At 36.2% G+C, this 20,325-nt stretch overlaps 1 protein-coding gene across 2 annotated transcripts in view; it reads right to left on the bottom strand.

The window, feature by feature from the left end:
• The window catches only part of TMEM117 (transmembrane protein 117), a 489,337-nt gene that overhangs the window by 68,270 nt on the left and 400,742 nt on the right, over nt 1–20,325 (bottom strand). For both annotated transcript variants that reach the window (XM_043563444.1, XM_043563445.1), the window contains one exon: nt 12,378–12,537. In XM_043563444.1, the coding sequence (XP_043419379.1) occupies nt 12,378–12,537 (160 nt within the window). The remainder of the gene's footprint in view (nt 1–12,377; nt 12,538–20,325) is intronic.

The following is a 20,325-nucleotide window of genomic DNA, read 5'->3' as shown; positions in this document are numbered from 1 at the left end:
ATGGGGATTTGACAAACTGGATTGAAAAGAAAGCGATATATACTGTGACTTTGAGCTTGTAAAGAGTAAAAATGCTGAATTAAGAGGCAGTCATAAGATAAAGTGAATGCATTCACCAGATTGAATTCTACACAATCATTACACGTAAGGACCCACTAACTTTCACATTTGTGTAACTGGAATATACCTTGGCCTCTACGGCCTTGTCTTTCCCCTGAGTCTTGCCCAGAAACCCATCAGAATCAAAAGAGAAGGATAGGACTGAAGGAAAATAATGTCAAAAGGATTGGAGACTATTTTTTTGAACTGAAATTTTCTTAGGAAGTTGGATGTAGAATTATAACATTGCACATTACAGAGCAAAACTTCTAAAAAAAACCCTTTCTTTCTCAAGTGCTATTAGCAGCTGTCACCTCTATGTCTTCTCTCTTTTCCCCCCCATAACAACTCCTTCTGACCCCCGGTTCCTACTGTCCTACTTCATGGGCAGGAATCTCTCCCAGGGCTCTGAGCTTCTTCATTTTGCATCCACATCTAACGCTCTATTCATTACAGGAAAAAAAGGACATTTCTTGGCACCAACTTCAGAAGTCCCAGAAAGGAATGACAAGGACTATAAACAACAAATTTTAATTTTTTCCCCAGACACATATTTTTGTGTATAAAGTCATTTTGTTATAAAACAGAGACATATATACCTCTTTGGTTTCATGCTATTCTTATATTTTAGAACTTATTCAACTTGCAAATAAATGTTCAGGACTCAGCTATTGAAATCAAACAAAGATTAAATAGATGATATGCATCTTAGACATAAATACATTTTTCTGCAAAGGGATATTTATAAAATACACTTTCATCAAAAATTAGAGACAAATGCACCAGATACATATTTGGTTTTAACTGTTCAGCTTTTCACAATATGCACCACAGGAATGATATAGTTTTATAGGACAAATGCATAATTTTGAACTCTCCAAACTTCATCAAATGTAATAAAGTCCAAGTACCATCTGGCAATTTGTAATTTCCTTGGGGTTCTTTTATGTATAGCCATTCTGAGTCAAAGTAATAATAAACATTCACTTATTAGTAGTGTATTACCTTAGAATAATGAGTTCACAGAAATCATATTTGGACTAAATAAAAGCCCATATTCACAAATCAAATTCCCTAGTGATTCTCATACCACTAGATGTAAAAGGAAAACCCAAGAATCTGCATTTTTAACCAGTACAGTTGACTCTAATTCATGGCCACGAGAATCATCTGTAATGCCTAGTAATTCCCAGGCACCAGTGCACACTTACTAAACCAGAAACTCTGACAATGTTCCAATAGCCAGAGAATTCACATCCTTGTAAGAGTTTTTGTGATTCTTCTGATCAGGTAGGGATGGAAATCACCCCATTAGTGTAGATTTCTAATAGCAGGTTATGGCTACAATGCATTGTTACTCAGACTCCTTATCACATTATAATAGTCTAGCTTAGCTAAAATCAAGCAACCCTGAATGATTTATTGTAATTCCAGGCACTACTCTGAAACTTTTTTCTGACTAAATTAATTTGTTTTCTTCTTCCAAATAATGTAATTTAGATATATGAAAAGATAATATTTCAACTGCATTTTAATTTAACTGTCATAAAAATCCTATTATGTGGGTCATGAAAAATTGTCATCCTACAGATGAGACTATGGACACCTAGAGATGAAGTGACTTAAACACATTTCCACTGCCACTAAGAAATTGTCTTGCTTCTAGCCTACTGCAAAAGTGTTCCTATCATTCAGTAAGCTTCCTGCCACCTAGCAAGTATTCTGTTGTGGTTGTTGTGTATATTAATTAATTTGATATACACAATACTATAAGGTAAGGGAAAAGTATGGGGTTTGGGGTCACACAGATCTGTTTTTCTAATCCTCATTTTGCTGAATCCAGACTCTGTGTACTGTGAGCAATTCTCATTTTCCTCATTTTAAAAATTAGAGATAATGCTATCAATCTTGTAGGGAGGTTGAGAAGATTAAATAATATACAGTGTGTCTAAGCATTCAGGATAGTGCTCAATGTAGGGTAAATGCTCAGTGAATAATAGCTTTTATTTTTCTTTCTGCTTCCTTCTCTCCTTCCATCTTGCCTTATTTTGGGTCTAGTTGTGTTTCCAGTACAGCATTCTGCCCTTTTTAGTAGCTTGTTCCTCATTTCTAATATGGAAGGTTCATACTATGGTCTTCTAGTATTGGACCCATCCTTTCTTAGTCTAAGTACACTAGGCTAGACTTTGAGCCACTTGTTGCACAACATTTCCCCAAGGCTCCTCTTGCTTGTCGAACTCCAGAGTTAATGGATCTTTGACTCAAAAATGATCTGTCAGGGTACTGGGCTGGGATTTGGAAGATCCAAATTCTAGACTGGGTCCAACCACTGTCAGGCAAGTTATCAAATCTTACTGGGTTTCAGATGTAAAATCAGGACGTGATCAAATGACCAAAAATTTTCCTCCTACTCTAAAATGCTAGGATTCTAAAATATTTTTAAACTTGTCATCTAAAAATGGCTGTTCTTCATTTCTTATTTTAGGTATGAGTTTAAAATAAATGTTCTGAATTACTGGGCATTGTTGTATTGGCTTCCATGATGTCTCACTGCCTACAACATTTCTTTTTAAACTTATTCCTAAGCTCTATCATCGTATTTTAAAAACTTAATAGAAGAGCTCATGGCAATATATCATATCCCTGATATTCCATTAAGAATAACTACAAAGTAGGCCAGCTGGGTGGCTCAGTTGGTTAAGCATCTGACTCTTGATTTCAGCTTAGGTCATGAACTCATGGTTCATAAGTTCAAGCGCTGAGTCAGGATCCATGCTGACAGCATGGAGTCTGCTTTGGATTCTTGAACTCTCCTGTCTCTCTGCCCCTCTCTCTCTCTGTACCCCACTCTCAGAATACATAAATTAATTTAAACAAAAATAGTTACAGAGTATTAGTCCATCTCATCCAGGGACAGGATATTTGACATGAATGTCTGTCAATAGGGCTCATGTTTAGCAACACCTATCCAATTCTGACCTGAAGTATAACTTCAAACTCTGAGTTTGAAATCTACCCCAGAGGAGCTGGGACCTGATCAAATGGCAGAATGGGTGTCTTCAACATGGCAGTTTTTATTATATACAAGTGGTGCAACGACAAGTGGTAACTGCTACACGTGACTCCCAGGACCAATCACAATACACACACAAAGATGGGGGTGAAGGTTATGGCTGGAACAATCTTTCAGGGTGATGATCAGTTACTAATCATTCCATGGCACCTGAAAACAATGATGCATCCATTGAAAAAATACAAATTTGAAGGAGTTATATCTTGCTGCCTCCATGTGGCTTTGAAAAAATTACTGCTCATGTGCAACAATATAGGATTTATATTTTCCCAGTTTTTTAATCATGTTCTAGCTCTCTTTAAAAAAAAAAGTACCTTGGAGACTGAAGCATTTAAATTGGGATAAAACTTGAATGTCTCTATTTTCCACTTGCTTAACCAAATCTTATAATTCCTTCAAGCACCATTCTTCTCACATTATCCTTAAAGACTTGACTGATCTCACCTACTCACAATAATCCCTTATAGAACTTACCGCCTGTTTCAAAACTGTGATCTACATCATATGTTAACCAGACTATTAGTTTCATTTTCACGTGAATGTGTTTATCACTCCAGTGCCCATGACTGGACCCTAAAATGTGTTTGCCTGGTAACCCCAGTGCTTCCAGCTTATCTGTTATCTTCTGCACAATTTTATTGATACTATAGGTCACCTGCTAGGACATGTTCTCTGGCACCTCCTGCACACTGCCCACTTGGCTGGACTCTCCCACGCTGCATGGACATGCCTTACTGTAAGATGTCTGTCTATTATTTGGAAGCTAATTATTGGGACTATTAATAAATATATTGAGATTCCCCTCCACGATTGTCCTTGAATATTCTGTCATCCCACTAGATCAGGTGATGCCAGAAGTACAAAATGGTGACAGTAAATAAAAGGGAGATTCAACCTCTTAGGCACATATCGTGAAGACAGTAGGCATTTATGGTTAATCCAGGAGTTACTTCAATTATAAGGCCTTAGTCCATGCCATCATTTGGGACAGAAATTGTCATTACTGTGTTTTAAGGTAGGTGTGTAACCTTTGAATAAGAAAAATGAAGACGTAAAATGATTGTGAAAAGGAGTTTAAAATACTTTGAAAGAAGTTCTATAATGTATTCCCAAAGCTGAAGGACATGTTAAAACTGGTGGTCAGACATTTAAACAACCCTTTCTTTCTAAGCAGCCTATAAACAAAATCAGTCAGACCAACTTGTCCGGAAAATATATGCCAACTTGTCAAAACACCATAGCTATTTAATTAAAATCGGTTCATGCTTGTTGCTCTGCCCTATGTTCTAAAGTGATTGATTCCATTTTCAACAGCTATGACCTCAAAATAAGTGCCCTACTGAAGTCAGGTTATTGGAGTTTTAAAATAAAGTCTACCAAAATTCATGATGTCTTTTTTTAAACTAGTCAACCTATTTCTGAGAACCATATACAAAACAGAAAACAAACACATTTTTAGAGGTTAAAAAGTGAAATCTTTGTAGAATGCAATTTTCATAATTATTTTTTAAGTGCATTAGGAATTACTTTTCAGGAAATATCATTTTTCTTTACATGTTTTTCAAACTAGACCAAAGAGTCCTTTTCAACACTTAACTGAGCAATTTGTTCAGATTTTTATTTGGATATTTAATTACAGTAAAATCATAATTCAATGAAAATGACCTAATTTAATATTATTGATAGCTCATTCTCCTGATGTTGATAAACATTTTGCTTCTTGAAAAATCTCATGTTATTTGGCTTTTCTGAAATAATGCTGTGATCATTCATTTATTTATTCTTTCATTCAGCAAATACGGTAAAACTGCAATGCATTGAACATGAGCTAGCTGTGGGAATGAAAAAATTGAAAAAACATACCTCCTCTCCTTGAGGAGCCCACATGTTAGAGTAAGTATGTAGATACATAGGTATGAAGGTATTAGGTAGGTATATAGATAAATTACAAGAGAAGTGCTGATAACATGTATCAACAGTGTGAAGATTCACCAAAATATAACCTTTGAATCTTTCATCTTCTCTTTAAAAGCCTCTCTTCTAGAAGAATTCTTTCATCTCCTTGAAGCACATAAAGCTGATACTGCATATGTAATATGTTTTATATTACGAATCTACTTACATACATAAATCAAAGATATACCCACACAGAAGGTGAAAAGAGAAGCCTTCTAGAGGAGAGGATGATAAAGAGAAGAGGTTCAAGGCCAAACCTTTCTATAATTAACCATAAATTCCCAGAAATTTATCTTCTCATAGCTTCCTCTGCCTCCTGGGCACTTTGTTCAGCAGATGCTATCTTGATGCTAGACTACATTGATCCAGTTGTGAAACTTTACAGTTTTTAATATTCCCTACACTAATCCCCTAGAGTTCAGTTATATAAAGCATTCAGAAAGGACAGAGAATGCATGGAAACTTAACAACACATATAACTTAATCAGTCTCCATGGTCATTACCACAGCTTCATCCCATCCACCTCCATCCACCATCCACACTGGAGATTTTCACTGGCTTCTCAAGTCATCCCCACCTATACCCATCTTTCTGGCTCCACACCTCTCCTCCTCCTCCCCGTAGCCCCTCCCTACTCTCTTAATTTCCTCCTTTTCTTCCTCTCACTTCCTTCTTTCATTCTCTCTCTTCCTGTGTAGTTAAAAAGTACAGAATGTTCTTTATCTTATAAAGAGAAAGCTCCTTTATTTTATTTTTTTTTAATTTTTTTCAACGTTTTTTTATTTATTTTTTGGGACAGAGAGAGACAGAGCATGAATGGGGGAGGGGCAGAGAGAGGGAGACACAGGATCGGAAACAGGCTCCAGGCTCTGAGCCATCAGCCCAGAGCCCGACGAGGGGCTCAAACTCACAGACCGCGAGATCGTGACCTGGCTGAAGTCGGACGCTTAACCGACTGCGCCACCCAGGCGCCCCATAAAGCTCCTTTATTTTAAAGCCTTCATACCAACAACTAGATCCTAGGATGGCAGGAAGATAAATTTTAAAAGTGGCAGATGTAGGAACGTTTGCTTTTTACCTGAATAATTCTTCTAAACGGTTTCTTGAAATGCCTTTATTTTTCTACTCATATTTATTCTATTAAATTATGAATTCCTTTGTGACTACAAATGCCTGTGGACTGTGTCACTGATCTTTGATTTCCTTTCCCACTGTCCTGTGTCTCTAGCACCTGATATGGTGTACACAGGGAATGAATTTGTAAATGTTTTCTTTTGTTACATTATTTATCACTAAGTATTTTTCCAACCGTTATATGTAGTGAAATGAGTCCCACGACCAACTTAATCAACATATCCATTACTTCACAAAGTTTATTTTTTAAAATGAGAATGCTTGAAATGTACTCTCTTAGCAAATTGCAAGTATACAAAATAGTGTTTTTAACTATAGTCACCATGTTATACATTACATCCTCAGAACTTATTCATCTTAAAACTGGAAGTTTGTGCCCTTTTACCAACCTCTTCCTATTTTTCTCAACACCTGGCAACCAGCATTCTACTCTCTGTTTCTATGAACTTGGCTTTTTATTTGTTTTAATTTGGGTATAGTTGACGCACAATGTTACCTGACTTTCAGGTCCACAACATAGTGATTCAACAAGTCTGTGTTGTATTAAGCTTATCATAAGTGTGGCTAATCATCTGTCACCATACAATGTTATTACAATATTATCGACTATATTACCTATGCTGTATTTTTTATTCCTGTGAGTTATTTGTTCTGTAACTGGAAGACTGTATCTTCCACTCCCCTTCACCCATTTTTCCCATTGCTCACCCCCTCCTTTCTGACAACCATCAGTTTGTTCTCTGTATTTATAGAACTAATTCTACTTTTTCAGGTTTTTTCCCCTTTGTTTTGTTTCTTAGATTCCACATTAAATGAAATCATATGGTTATTTGTCTTTCTTTTTCTGACTTATTTCACTTAACATAATACCCTCTAGATCTATTCATGATGTTGCAAATGGCAAGATCTCATCCTTCTTCAGAACTGAGTAATATTCTGTATTCACACTTCACCTTCTTTATCTATTGATCTATCAGTGGATACTTGGGGTGTTTCCATATCATGTCTATTGTAAATAATGCTGCAATAAACACAGAAGTAGACGTACCTTTTCAAATGAGCATTTTCATTTTCTTTGGGTAAATACCTTGTGGGGGAATTATTGGATTATATGGTATTTCTATTTTTAATTTCAATAATCATCAGGGAAGTGCATATCAAAACCACAATAAAATATCACCTTACAACTGTCAGAATAGCTAGAATAAAAAAGATAAGAAATAAGTGTTGGTGAGGATGTGGAGAAAAAGGAATCCTCAGACACTGTTGGTGGGAATGTAAATTGGTACAACTACTGTGGAAGACAGTATGGAAGTTCCTCAAAAAATAAAAAATAGAATTCACAAATGTTTTCTGAACTTAATGGATCAAAACTAAGTTCTTAAAAAAAAAGAGGTTAGAGTGGGAGAGAGCCAAAGCATAAGAGACTCTTAAAAACTGAGAACAAACTGAGGGTTGATGGTGGGTGGGAGGGAGGGGAGGGTGGGTGATGGGTATTGAGGAGGGCACCTTTTGGGATGAGCACTGGGTGTTGTATGGAAACCAATTTGACAATAAATTTCATATATTAAAAAAAAAATTAGTCCTTACTGTGATGATTAGGACGCTACTCTCAGCTGGAGAAAATTTTCCTGTCCATTGTTTTCCTTTTCCAAATTCTTGCTGCCTGCCCTTCTATTCTCATCTCTTTTTTGGAGTTTTGTCCTACTATCCTGTCTATACTGACATCTCTCTTTCTCTTTCTCTATTTTGGGCAGGTGGACTCCTAGGACACTTTTTTTTCTTTGATTACTCTACAATACATTACATTTTTAACTCTTACATATCTTACATGTATCTTTTCTTCAATCTAACAAGAGATGAATGGGTGGGACACAATTGCAAATTAAATACTTATGCAATTAACTAAAGGAATATAAAAGCCAAATGGCAAAATTATAAATATTAAACAGATTTTGAGATAATATTTCCTAAGAGAAGTGTTTTTTACAATTTACGTCTCATGTTCTGTAGAAATGTGTGGTTTATATGAGTCTCATGTTATATTATACTGACATCTGTTTATGCCTTAGTTCTAGCGACTTTACTAGAACTGCAGAAAGATGTGATACATCAAATGGTTTTCACAATAAATGTAGAAAATCCTATTTAATAAACATTCATAAAAATAATTATACTTTACAAGTTTTCAGAATTGACCTACTAACTTTGTTAAGATAAAATCTTTATAGCAGTAATGTCATATTCTAAGGGTTTCTTTTCTTTTTCTTTTTTTACCAAACATTAAAATATCTTTTGATAGTGTAAGCTGAATTTTTCTACTATTAGAAAAGTCTAGGGTCAATTGCTTTAAAATCACTTAAATAAGTCCAATGAGAGAAAATCTTCTAATGAAATTATTCCCTCCATTTCCACTAATTTTGCTACTTTTCTATTTTTCTTTTGTCTGAAATATATGAATCTAGAATGAAATAGATCACAGTTTAGTTGGCTATGGATTTTTAGGATATTTGTATTATATATTTTTAAATGCCTTGAATATATACATCTTCTGGGGATCTGTTTATTTTACCACTTGCACTAGTTCCTGAAACTTTATCATGATGCTCCCAAAGGGGCGGGGGCAGAGTTTGCAGGAGACTCAGTGCTGAAATGTCACTTCTTTATCCTCATCAAGCAGTTATTACTCTGGGCATACTGCTGCCCATGTAAGGCCTGTGTTAGGGAGACTCCAGGGACAAATAGTTATAAGCTATGGTTCCTGCTCCATAGAGCAGGAAAACAGTGAAATGGTGATTTGTGTCCAGGGGAAAAGTGCTGCAGGAGTTCCAAGGAGGAAAGTGATTACATGGTTTTCATGAGGGGGAATTGGAATGGTCCTCAGCAGTAGGGTCTAGATGACCAGAGCCGGAGGAGACACATCTGGGGAGAAAAAGAGGCTTACAGACACCCTGGAATGAGTGTGCTGTGGTCAAGGGCCAAACAATAAGCCCTTTGGTCTGAGGTGGATCTACAGCATAGGATGGTCTGGGGTAGATCTACAGCATAGAATACATGTGAGAAAACACAGCAGGGCCAGATGGTGAAGGGCACTGGGAGCATGCTCTCGGAGTCCTGACTTTATACTTGGACAATGAGGTATCACTTTGGCTGAGAAGAGGCATGTACAACATGACGTTCCAGACTGGAAGTTTATGAGCCTGAGCCGCATAGAGTGTGTGGGACAAGGGGACATGTGGAAGCAGAAGTGTGCACAGGAGATTATTTTACAATAGTATACAGGAGACTCAGGACTGAATACAAGCAGAGAAATGATAAGGAAGGATTCGGCCACAAAAGACATAGCAAAGGAGAAATCAACGGGACTGGCTCACTGACTCAGTACTGGGGGAGAGAGAAAAGGAGTTAAGGGCCCTAACTCTTGGGTCTCTTTCTGGACTTTCCTTCATATTAGACATCAATTAATTTAGCTTTTGAGGCCCAGCATCTCCCTGTTTTTCTGTGGAACTGCCTTGCCCCCAGTCACTTCACTGATGGGTGCAGGACAATCCAGTCCTTACGATCCTTTCCCCAGGAATCTAGAATTACGCCTGACAATTAGAGTGGTCTCCCTCTGAGGTATTTGCTGTGGCCATTTCCTTCCATATGAACTGGGAAGCTGAGAAAGCTTCTCTGTAGTAAGAAAAGAGAAGGAAACTGAAGGGAAAAATTAAAAAAGATGAGAGATGGAGAAGAAAAGCTAGGTCTGGGCTCCCTGGTGCACTTTAGTCTCTGCTTTCATGTGTCCCTAAAATGTAACTGCATCCCTCCTCTCTAATTCTGTACAGCATCCTTATAACACAGTATTACATCCCCCCACTTTGATTAAGCTAGCTTGGCAGGCTTATTGTTACTTGTAGCCAAAATCATCCAAACTGATAGATTCCTCAGCACAAACTCTTCATTGTCGGTCAATTGGTGCTCTGGCTACTCTCTGAACACTTCAGCGCTTTACTGACTCCACATTTTCATACCATTTCCTTCACCTAGAATGCTTGCCCCTTCCTAATCCCTGCTGACTCTACCTGTATAAATCCTTACTATCCTTTCTTTCTTCCTTCTCTCCTTATTAAGTACTTTTTGAGTGATTCCATAGTATCTATAAATTGTAATGTTATATTTTTCCACTTCAAGTCCCTGATTTTCGTGACCTCATTGGAAGAGTAACTAAAAAGATACAAAGAGGGTAGAAAGTGATGGATAGTAGGACAACAAATCAGGAAATTTATGCTCTCACATATACAAATTTAAACAATCCGAAGACAGTGGTCTATTTGCTTACTAATACCTTTGGCTATAAAATGGGTTCAAAGAGGTAGGCCATTTGGCCAAAGCAGATATTTTAGATGAGGAATTATATCATTCAGGAGTATCAGATGAAAGAAGATAAAAACAGCCTCTGAGGGGCACCTGGGCGGCTCAGTGAGCTAAACAACCAACTCTTGATTTCAGCTCAGGTCATGATCTCATGGTTCTTGGGATCAAGCCCCATGTCAGGCTCTGTGATGACAGTGTGGAGCCTGCTTGGGATTCTCTCTCTCTCCCTTTCTCTCTGCCCCTCCCCCACTCATGTGTACTCTCTCAAAATAAATAAACATTAAAAAAAAAAAACCAGCCTCTGAGGGACACCTGGGTGGCTCAGTTGGTTAAAGCGTCTGACTTTGGCTCAGGTCATGACTTCATGGTTCATGGGTTCGAGCCCTGCAACAGACTGTGTGCTGACACTTCAGAGCCTGGAACCTGTTTCCAATTCTGTGTCTCCCTCTCTCTCTGCCCCTCCCTTGTTCAAACTCTGTCTCTGGCTCTCTCTAAAAAATAAGTAAACATTAAAAAAAAAAATCTCTGAACAAGTAATGCAAAATACACTATTTAGTGCTACAAATTTGATTTTATAAATATCCAGAGGAGGTCCTACAGCAAATAAGAGACTGATATGGAACCCACCAATGCTTTCTTACTTTCTCCACTATGCTAAACTATCCCACAGGAAATAAAGAAGAAATACATCAATTTTTAGATGAGACAAACATTCCACTTTATATAATTTTTTAAATCAATAACATATTTTAAACTGTTATCCATTAAAATAGAAATATATTCCAGGAACCATCTTGAACCTAATGCCTGGGCTATATTGTGAAGCAACAGCAACAATAAACTGTTATTCTCTTTTAAGACACTACAGAATATTGCTGATAAAGGCTTCTTTTTGCCTCTAAAATGAGAAAACCAATCTGCTATCTTGTGAAATCTCACATAAATCTGGCACACAGTGGCGTTTACCTTCCCTTCAGCAATTGTGGCCTTTGTTCTGGTAACTTACAATGTCTCAGGAGGGGAAAATCCAAAATTGCCTTATAAAATCAGTATGAAAATGGGCAGCAAATGGATGGACACTTAATGAGCAAGATAAAGTGCCAAGAAATAGTTAATGTTTCTTTCGGCCTCATTCAAAGGAACATTCCTAAGACCCCAAAGCACTCACAGCAGAAGATTACATGAGTAGCACCGGTTAGCGCAATGCTATTGTACAAACAATGTGTTGCTGAGCAGGGCAGAAATATTGTTTACATGAAAATGGAATGATCTCTAGTGAGTACTGAAAGAAAGTGATAATTTCCATAACCAGGAAAAGCATTTTTACATCATTCCATTTCAACCGCTATAAAACCCTGAGTTGCTTTGGCAATTGCTTATCCCTGCTTTGCTGGCTTTATATCATCCTCATCTCTGCAGCTTTCCATTTACTAAATGACAGGGTTTTTTGTTGTTGCTTTGCCTTATTTTTTCCTTGAAATCTTGGCAGAAAACACCACCATGCTGTATGGTTTCTCAGGGTCCACCTTCCAATGTTCATACAATGAATTTTTGGTGCTACTTTCACAAAAGCCCAGTTGTCTTATCTTCCCAGTAAAACTGCTGAAACTATGATCAGAAAAGCTCCCCCAATAGCAACTGTAAACTAAGCACTTCTCTACCTTTATGGAGCCTTTCATTCTACATACAGTGTTTGTTATACTGAGAACAAAGCACAGAGCTGTTTCAGTGAGAGAAGGGAAATACAAAAACACTTACCTGCATTACAATGAGGAGGTCAAAGACCAAGATGAAAGAAGCCAGGAATGCTCGGGAAACTTCATCACTGGGCAAAAATCCCCGATTCAGCTTGTCCCAGCTGATCCAGTCAGTTGTAATGACAAGTACAACCACAGAAGTGAGAGTAAACAGAACCGTCCTGCAAGAAACAAGATACTCATTAAAGAACGTTGGACATAATAATATAGACAGTGAAGAGTGTGTGTTATCTGTGCTTTATTAAATGTCTATCCTTTGACAAGTACCCTTTGCCAAGGCATATTCACCAAAATGAAGATGAACAAAGAAGTAAATTAAGTGCTTTCTTTCAAAAGCAATTAGAAAAAGGTATGATAGCATCTATCCCAAAAATTTCCCTTAAGAACATTAAGGTAATGATTATAGAATAAATAATTAACAACAAAACCATTACAAATGGCCTTGGCTAATACAATATATGTCCCAACGAGAACACTGGTGTGTACCTCTCATTACATGTACATCATTTACTGACGGTAGTAGACATGCACATGTAAGAGCAGAAGGCAGATGGGAAATGGGCAAAACCCAAGCCTTTGGATTTTATTACGTGCTACAAAAGAGAGGGATGGCTAACCAATCCCATCATCATGCCCAGGGCCTAAGGAGCTCCATGGAAGAACCACCTCTACACACGAACGGTGTAGCCACTTCTCATAGGGCGTGTTTCATAGATGGCTTGTGGCCTAGTGACCTGTCTAGGTCATACCGTTTGATTGCCCGTTCCTTGATATAAGATACTAGGGACATGAGCTTATTTCTTATCTTTGTGGCCCTGTGAAATCTTGCATAATTGTATTGATGGAATTCAATGAATTTTTGTTGGAATTATAACAATTAACAATTAAGGTTTTAAAAAGAATCAAGAGTACTTAATTAAATTAGTCTTTAATATTGACATTCAAATTAAATCTGAAATATGGGCAGCAAAAATTTAATATGCCAGAGAATTATCTGTAATGTAGTTAAACCTCTGCTTTCAGAGCTATATTGGTATCTGGATATTGTTTTGAATTGTAAAAAGGAGTCTATGGCCATACCACCCTAAACACACCTGATTTTGTCTGAATTATAAAAACAAAAATGAAAAAAAAAAACAATTACTTTGAAAATAATCAATATAAAGAAAGAAAAAAAAGAAACAAGAAAATAAAAAAAGATAAAAAAAGAATGGAAGAAAATACACGGAGGTAAAATAAACCTTAGAAGAATACCTACCCATTTTGATAATTAACAAACTTGTTTTTGCCCTCTGATGTTTGATAATAATTGATACAAAAAAACCCACACAATAATATGGACCATCCTAAAATTCTCTTTTCAACTGAACAAAGCACAAATTTCTAAATTTAAATACTGGGTTTACTTTTTATAACCTCATTTGTAATATTTGATATAATGAATATCAAATAAATAATTTGATATAATGAATATAATGAACCCTTCCTTAGATTTCTCCCTCCGTATGAATAAAAAAAGATATATTTAAAATGTTTTTGAAAAATAAAAATGTCTAATAAAATTATTTTATTAAAATTGCAAACTGTCAAAGAATTTGACTCATGATCTCTAAAATATAAATTACAGATTGTCTCTACTACCATTTAGAATATCTTTGATCATTTGTAGAAATTCAAATGGATTAATTAAGAATGGGAGGAATCCTAAATAACTATTACAATTCAAGAGAAATGAAATAGCAAATATTATACAGTCTAACATAAGAATAATGGGATTTTAAACAAATTTTTCTCCAGGTTAAATCAGTTTGTGGTTTTTGATTTTTTTTCTCTTAGGCAAGTAAAAAGTCTATATATTTAATGCAATAAGAAATCCCTGGATGGCATATTAGTCCAACAATATCACTCAAAACAAAGCTCCTTTTATCTTCCTTCTCCTCCATCTTTAATATGACTTTCACCCTTATTATGGTGAGATGGTTTCTCTATCACCAGACATTTCATCCAGTCAGGCATTAAGACAGGAGTAAATGCCCAAAAGACATTCCAGTGGATCTGCTTCTTTCTTTTTTTAATGCCAGTATAGTTAATATACAGGGTTATATTAGCTTTAGGTGCACATTATGTTGTTCAACAATTGTATACACTATTCAGTGCTCATAATAAGTGTACCCTTAATCACCTATTTCACCCATCCCTCACCCATCTCCCCTTTGGTAACCATCAATTTGTTCTCTATAGTTAAGAGCCTGCTTTTTTGGTTTTTCTTTATTTGTTTTATTTCTCAAATTCTACATGAGTGAAATCATATGGTGTTAGTCTTTCTGACTTATTTCACATAGCATCATACCCTCTGGATCTATACATGTTGCTAATGGCAAGATTTCATTCCTTCTTAAGGCTGAGTAATGTTCCATTGTATATATATATGCCACGTTTTCTTTATCCACTCATCAATCAGTGAACACTTGGGCTGCTTCCATGATTTGACTATTGTAAATAATGCTGCAATAAACATAAAAGTGCATATATCTTTTTGAATTAGTGGTTTTATATTCTTCGTGTAAATACCCAGTAATAAAATTCCTGGATCATATACATGGTAATTCTATTTTTAATTTTTTTGAGGAAGGTCTATACTGTTTTCCACATTGGCTGCAACAGTTTGCATTCCCACCAAAAGTACAAGAGGGTTCCGTTTTCCCCACACCCTTCCCAACATTTGTTGTTTCTTGAGTTTGTGATTCTAGCCATTCTGACAGGTGTGAGGTGATATCTCATTGTAGTTTTGATTTACATTTCACTGATGATTAGTGATGTTGAGCATCTTTTCGTGTGTCTATTGGCCAGCTATATGTCTTTGGAGAAATATCCATTCATGACTTCTGCCCAGTTTTTAATTAGATTATTTGGGTGTTGAGTTTTACCAGTTCTTTGTATATTTTGGATACTAACTTTTTAAAAATTTTGTAATGTTTATTTATATAGTTTTGAAAGAGAGATAGAGAGGACAGGTTGGGGAGGGACAAAGAGAGAGAGGGAGATACAGAATCTGAAGCAGGCTTCAGGTTCTCAGCAGTCAGCACAGAACTGGACACGGGTTGGAACCCAGAAACCATGAGATCATGACTTGAGCCAAAGTCGGACACTTAACCGACTGAGTCACCCGGGTACACCAGGATATTAACCTTTTATTAGACATGTCATTTGCAAATATCTTCTTCCATTCAGTAGGTTGTCTTTCAGTTTTTTGATTGTTTCCTTTGCTGTGCAGAAACTTTATATTTTGATGTAGTCCCAATAGTTTATTTTTGCTTTTATTTCCCTTGCTTCAGGAGACATACCTAGAAAAATGTTGCTACAATTGATGCCAAGAAGTTACTGCCTATGCTCTCTTCTAGGATTTTTATGGTTTCAAGTCTCACATGTAGGTCTTTAATCCATTATGAGTTTATTTTTGTGTACGGTGTGTATGGTGTAAGAACGTGATCCAGTTTCATTTTTTTTTTTTTTTGCATGTAGCTGTCCAATTTTCCCAACACCATTTGTTGAAGAGATTATCTTTTTCCCATTGCATGCTCTTGCCTTCTTTCTTCAAGATTAATTGACCACATAATTTTGGGTTTGTTTCTGAGCTGTCTCTTCTGTTTCCTTGATTTATGTGTCTAATTTTATGCCAGTACCATACCATTTTGATTACTAAAGCTTTGTAGTGTATCTTGATATCTCGGATTGTGATAGTTCAATTTTCTTCTTCCTTTTCAAGACTGCTTTGGCTACTTGAGGTCTTTTATGGTTCCATACAAATTTCAGGATTATTTTTTCTAGTTCGGTGAAAAATACTGTTAGTATTTTGACAGGGATTGCATTAAATCTGTAGATTGCTTTGGATAGCATGGCCATTTTAAAAATATTTGTTTTTCCAATCCATGGGCATAGAATATCTATTTTTTGTAAGCTCTTCAGTTTCATTTATCAGTGTTTTGTATTTTTCAGAGTACAAGTCTTTCACTTCCTTGATTAAGTTTATCCCTAGGTATTTTATTTTTTGGTGCAATTGTAAATGAGATTTTCTTAATTTCCTTTTTGTTTCTTTATTATTAGTGTATAAAAATACAACAGATTTCTGTATATTGATTTTGTATCCTGCAAACTTACTGAATTCATTTATTAGGTCTAGTAGTGATTTGGTGGAGTCATTAAGGTTTTCTATATATAGTATCATGTCATCTGCAAATAGTGAAAGTTTTATTTCTTCCTTACCAATATGGATGCCTTTTATTTCTTTTTCTTATCTGATTGCTGTGGCTAGGCTTCCTATGTTGAATAAAAGTGATGAAGTGAACATCCTTGTCTTGCTCTTGATCTTAGGTGAAAAGCTCTCAGTTTTTCCACACTGAGTTATGATGTTAGCTGTGGGTTTTTCATATATGGCTTTATTATGTTGAGATATGTTCTCTCTAAATCTACTTTGATAGTTTTTATCATGAAAGGATGTTGTACTTTGTCTAATGTTTTTTTTCACCTAATGATAATATGGTGTAGCATGTTGATTTGTTAATATTAAACAACACTTGCATCCCAGGAATAAATTCCACCTGATCATGGTGAATGATTTTTTAAATATATTGTTGGTTTTTGTTTGCTATATTTGTGCATCTGTATTTATCAGAGATATCAGAGATATCTCTGTCTGTCTCTCTCTTTAAGAGTCTGGCTAGGGGGCGCCTGGGTGGCGCAGTCGGTTAAGCGTCCGACTTCAGCCAGGTCACGATCTCGCGGTCCGTGAGTTCGAGCCCCGCGTCAGGCTCTGGGCTGATGGCTCAGAGCCTGGAGCCAGTTTCCGATTCTGTGTCTCCCTCTCTCTCTGCCCCTCCCCCGTTCATGCTCTGTCTCTCTCTGTCCCAAAAATAAATAAACATTGAAAAAAAAAATTAAAAAAAAAAAAAAAGAGTCTGGCTAAAGGTTTATCAATTTTGTTGATCTTTTCAAAAAGCCAGATCCTGGACTCACTGATATGTTCTATTGTTTTTTTAGTTTCTATTTTGTATATTTCTGCTCTAACATTTATTATGTCCTTCCCTTGACTGATTTTGGATTTTGTTTGTTTCTCCTGCTGTAGCTCCTTTAAGTGTTAGGTTAGGTCATTTATTTGAAATTTTCTTGCTTCTTGAGGTAGGCCTGTATTGCTATAAACTTCCCTCTTAGAACCACTTTTGCTTAATCCCAAAGATTTGGACTATTATGTTTTAATTTTTATTTGTCTCCATGTATTTTTTGATTTCCTCTTTGATTTCTTGGTTGACCCATTCATTGTTTAGTACCATGTTATGTAGCCTTCATGTATTTGTGCTCTATCTAGGTTGTGTGTGTGTGTGTGTGTGTGTGTGTGTGTGTGTGTGTGTGTGGTTGATTTCTAGTTTTATAACATTGTGGTCAGATGCATGGTATAACTTTGATCTTTCTGAATTTGTTGAGACTTGATTTGTGTCTTAACATGTAGTCTATTCTGGAGAATGATCAGTGTGCACATGAAAATAATGTACATTATCCTATTTTAGAATGGAATGTTCTGACTATATCTGTTAAATCCATTTAGTACAAAATATCATTTAAGGCCACTGTTTTCTTATTGATTTTCTGTTTGGATGATCTATCCATTGATGTAAGTGGTGTTAAATTCTCCTAGTATTTTTGTATTACTACTGAGTAGTTCCTTTTTGTTTGTTATTAACTGTTTTATGTATTTCGGTGCTTTCATATTGGGTGTATAAATATTTATAATTGTTATATCTTTTTGTTGCATTGTCCCCTTTATTATTATATAGTGTCCTTTTTGTCTCCCATTACAGTCTTTGTTTTTTAGTATATTTTGTCCCATATAAGTATTGCTGTCCTGGTTTTCTTTTCACTTTCATTTGCATAATAAATCCTTTCCCTCTATTCATTTTCAATCTGTATGTGCCTTTAGGTCTGAAATGAGTCTCTTGTAGGCAGCCTATAGATACGTCTTGCTTTTTTATCCATTCCCTCACCCTTTGTCTTCTGTTTAGAAAATGTAGGCCATTTACATTCAAAGTAATTATTAATAGGTATGTACTTATTGCCATTTTGTTACTTGTTTTTGGTTGTTTTTATAGTTCTTCTCTGTTCCTTCTTTCTCATGTTCTCTCACAGTTTTCTGGCTTTCTCTGGTGATATACTTAGATTCCTTTCTCTTCATTTTTGCATATCTATTATTGTTGTTTTATCTGTGGTTACCATTAGGTTTGTATATGACATCTTATGCATATAGCTGTCTATATTAAGTTGATGGTCACTTAAGTTTGTCTCATTCTTTACTCCTTTCCCATCCATGTTTTATGTATATGGTGTCATATTTTACATCCTTTATTTTGTGAATCCCTTGATCAATTTTTATAAATATACTTAATGGTTTTGTGCTTCCTACTTTTCTTAATCCTATTTGTGGTCTTTCTTTTTGACTCTTTGAGTCTGTTTAGTATTTTTGTAGAACAAGTTTAGTGGTCATGAATTCCTTCAACTTTTTTTTGTCTGCAAAATTCTTCATCTCTCCTTCTATTCTGAATGATACTTTTGTTGGATAGACTATTCTTCATTGCAAGTTTTTCTCTTTCAACACTTTGAATACATCATGTCACTCCCTTCTGTCCTGCAAAGTTTCTGTTGAACAATCTGCTGATAGCCTTATGGGGTCTCCTTTATATGTAACTTTTTGTTTCTCCTACTGCTTTTTAAAATTCTCTCTTTATCACTACTTTTTGCCAGTTTAATTACAACTTATCTTGGTATGGACCACCTTGGGTTGATTCTTTTGGGGGCTCTCTGTACCTCCTAGATTTAGATATGTTTCCTTCCCCAAATTCAGGAAATTTTCAGCTATTATCTCTTCAAATAAATTTTCTGTTTCCTCTTCTCTCTCTTCTTCTAGGTTCCTTACAATGCAAATGTTATTATGCTTTATGGTGTCATTGAGTTCCAGAATCCTATTTTCATTTTTCATTATTATTGTTTGTCTCTCCTGTTAAGCTTGACTGATTTTCATTTATTCTGTCCTCCAAGTTACTGATCCATTCTTCTGTTTCCTCTAGTTTACTATTTATCTATGTAGTTAGTGTATTTTTGATTTCAGTTACTTAGTCCTTCACCTTTGATTGGTTCTTTTTGATGTTTTCTGTATCTTTGTTGAGGATCTCAATGAAGTCCTCCATTCTTTTCTCAAATCCAGTGAGTATATGTATAACCATTACTTTAAATTCTCTATCAGGCATATTATTTATATGTGTTTTGTTTAGCTCTCTTGCTGTGATTTTGTCTCATTTTTTCATTTGAGACATATTCCTCTGTCTCCTCATTTTGTCTAACTTTCTGTGTCTGTTTCTCTGTGTTAGGAAAATCAGCTACATCTCCTGTTCTTCAACATAGAGGCCTTATGATGAAGAGGTCCTGTAGTGTAAGGTCCCTGTTCACCAGAACCTGGTGCTTCAGGAGTATCCTCTGTGTGTATTTTGGATGAGCCATGTTTGCCTTTAGTCTGCAATGGCTCACTTTGCCTACTGTGGACAAGATTTGGTACCTGTGGCCAGTCTGGGGCTGCCTTGAGCTTAAGTTGAGTCAGACTAAGTATATGCCAGAGATGCAATAGCACTGAACTACAGGGTGCTTTCCCTCTGTTGTTCCCTGAGAAACTTTTGTTGGTGGCAGGGCCTGCAGTCAGACCAGATGTCTGCCCCTAGTCCACTGTTGGGGAAGCAGTTGGACTGGTTATCTTCCCCTCTCCTTGGGGCAGGAGTAGTTCTGGCCACTGCTGGGGCTGTTTGCATACTGCCAGGCTTGTGGCACTGGTTTGCATTGGCTGTGGCCAAGGGTATATTGGAGGGAGTGTGGCATGTGGTGCCAGCAAGGTCCATGCTCATCCACTGAGGGAG

This window comes from Prionailurus bengalensis, chromosome B4 (genome assembly GCF_016509475.1).
Source record: "Prionailurus bengalensis isolate Pbe53 chromosome B4, Fcat_Pben_1.1_paternal_pri, whole genome shotgun sequence".
In the NCBI taxonomy this organism is placed as follows: Eukaryota; Metazoa; Chordata; class Mammalia; order Carnivora; family Felidae; genus Prionailurus; species Prionailurus bengalensis.
The sequence above is the reverse complement of the archived record's forward strand: the minus strand, read 5'-3'. Positions and strand labels throughout refer to the sequence as shown.